Source organism: Palaemon carinicauda, chromosome 22 (assembly GCF_036898095.1).
Source record: "Palaemon carinicauda isolate YSFRI2023 chromosome 22, ASM3689809v2, whole genome shotgun sequence".
Lineage (NCBI taxonomy): Eukaryota > Metazoa > Arthropoda > Malacostraca > Decapoda > Palaemonidae > Palaemon > Palaemon carinicauda.
In genome coordinates, this window is record NC_090746.1 from 61,008,660 (window position 1) to 61,011,159 (window position 2,500).

A 2,500-nucleotide genomic window follows, 5' to 3' on the forward strand; every position below is an offset into this window, starting at 1 on the left:
TATAGAGGAACATGAGACGACACTAGGATAAAAGAAACAGTTTAAAGATTTATTTGCACTACCCACGGTCCTTCCTGGAAGTTGAACTTGATCCATAATAGAATGGAAGCTGGACTCTATGTACAGCATGTGTTTAGACACTGTAAAGGTTTTAATTTTTTATCTTATCACTCGCTCTTCCCTGCACTGTTAATAGACGATCCTATCTTTTCATGCTGGTTCATGCTATTTCATATTTGAATTTTTGTGACGTTCTTGCTCGCAAGGCGCTGTATAAAAACTCGATGATTGTTTGATAAAGTTTAGTTGCATCCATCTCGTCTCTCAGTTATCAACTAACTGGCGCACCCATACAGGTATCAGCTCCCTCTCCCAGTTCTTATTCCACAGTATAATATGAAAAAAGGGTGAAAATTGATAACTTTATCGAAAACTCTACTAGAGTTATAGTATCTGGAAAGGCTACAAATAAAACCCCCAATAAGACATACGAGAGAGAGAGAGAGAGAGAGAGAGAGAGAGAGAGAGAGAGAGAGAGAGAGAGAGAGAGAGAGAGAGAGAGAGATCAAAATAATGGGGGCATGTACAGTATATTCTTTGAAGACACTGAAATTGATTGAAGTATGAAAAAGTCAAATACAATCTAAATAGATTCTTCATCATCAAATGACAAAAATCTTTTCAAATTTTATTTTCCTACTTATTAAATCACCGAATTTAGGTATAAAGTCCACTTTCAGTTCAAATTTCTAGTCAGGTACGACTTAATGAAGGATCTTACTTGATAACTTTAGCATTTATTCTATGAGGGATGTACAGCATGGTAGAGGATCGTAAGGTCCCTTAAAAACATATTTATACGATCAATACAATATTTAATTGAATATATTTAAAAATTTTGCCTTCTACTACTTGTACTCTCACCCGAACAGCCCAACTTATCAGGTAACAAATCATGCAAACCCCTAACCCATCTAGTATTTGCTTTGTCGAACTAGCCTCTACTAGCTTTTCATCCAGCTAAACTTTGCCCTATAAAACTAGCAAATCCCTTATAACCAGTAATTACAAAATAATCTTTTAACCCAACCTAAATTTAGCCCATGTGCAAACTTAATTTTCCTTATCCAACCAGCACTTCAGAAACTTATCCTAACTTTTCCATATCCTCTTTATATTCCCTTTACAACGTCCCTCCTCTCTTCTTCGACCATCAAAACTTTCCCCTAGCCAACTTTCATTCTCCGTGAACTCCTAACCTACATAAGTTTGCTCTATCTCCCTGCAGTTCTTTTATCGCTGTACTGGCCAATGTCCATCGTCTGCTACGGAACCCTGGGAAACGCCGTGGAGGAGAATATCCTAATGTCCGTCAATGGGGTGGCAGTGACCATCACCAAGGCACTCATCCTGTGCCACTTTATCTTCGCTACCATCATCGTCATCAATCCAGTCATGCAGACCATTGAAGGAATTCTCTACGTACGCAACAGTAAGGATCAAGGGTTATTCTTCATTGCTTTCGCTAAAATCGAAGATTTGGCAAAGTGTATGTACTCACTACTGTCTGTTTGTTTGTGAGCAACTTTACACATAAACTACTATTCCGATTTTGAGCAAAATTGGTAGTCATGTTGGGCATAACTCAAGGACAGGTCCATTAGATTTTGAAAAAAAAAAAATATATAACGAAGTATAAGTACGCAATGGAGTTAAGAGCAAAATAAGACTGCCTAGCGAGGCGAAGGCATGCCCCTCTAATTTAAGTATCATTATATTGTCCATAAAGTGTTGGTCGAACCAAATAATCCAGTTTTAATCAACACATAAAAACATGTTTGAAAGGTTAAATTTTTCCATTGTTTTCAATTTTTTGTATTACAACTTGACTTATACAGTAATAACCTTTATTCTCCCTTATTTACTTCACTTCTTGCAAATAATAAGAGAATCCAGCTTACACACGTAAACATATCCAATTACATGACTCTTTTCTTCTCTAGTAATAAATTCATCATCTCTACAAGTAAAAGACAAACACAAAATTCTCTACCTATATTTTTCAGAACTACTATTTATGGATTTGAGCTATCTAACCTGGTGGTAGGGCCTGTGAGGCCTTTAGCGTACCCATGTGCAACTAGGTAAACTCCTAGAGTTACGCTATGACGTTAGATTTAGAAGAGGTTGGACAGTTAGATGAAAGAAAGCAAGCAAAAAGGGAGGTAAATTAAAAGGATTTAAAGCAAGGGCAGTAAGGGGCCGAAGAAATGCTGCAAAGACCTTCAAGTAATGCCTACAGTGAACCCCCGTTAGGTCCACTGAAGGCATCAATCCACCCATTCTACCAGTTAAAGTCTTATTAAGAAAATTGACAATCAACTACTAAAATTAATAACATAGAAAAAAGAGAAGTCGTCAGGAAGAATGTCACTCTACTGGATTACATTATCTCGTTGTCGAACTACGTAGAAGCATTGAAGTGTAGGGCTACCTTTAG

General features: G+C 37.1%; 1 protein-coding gene across 1 annotated transcript in view; it reads left to right on the top strand.

The window, feature by feature from the left end:
* Window positions 1-2,500, top strand: part of LOC137616114 (uncharacterized) — a 79,809-nt gene that overhangs the window by 74,846 nt on the left and 2,463 nt on the right. Inside the window, exon 6 of the mRNA XM_068345793.1 lies at window positions 1,289-1,492. Within this exon, the coding sequence (XP_068201894.1) occupies window positions 1,289-1,492 (204 nt within the window). The remainder of the gene's footprint in view (window positions 1-1,288; window positions 1,493-2,500) is intronic.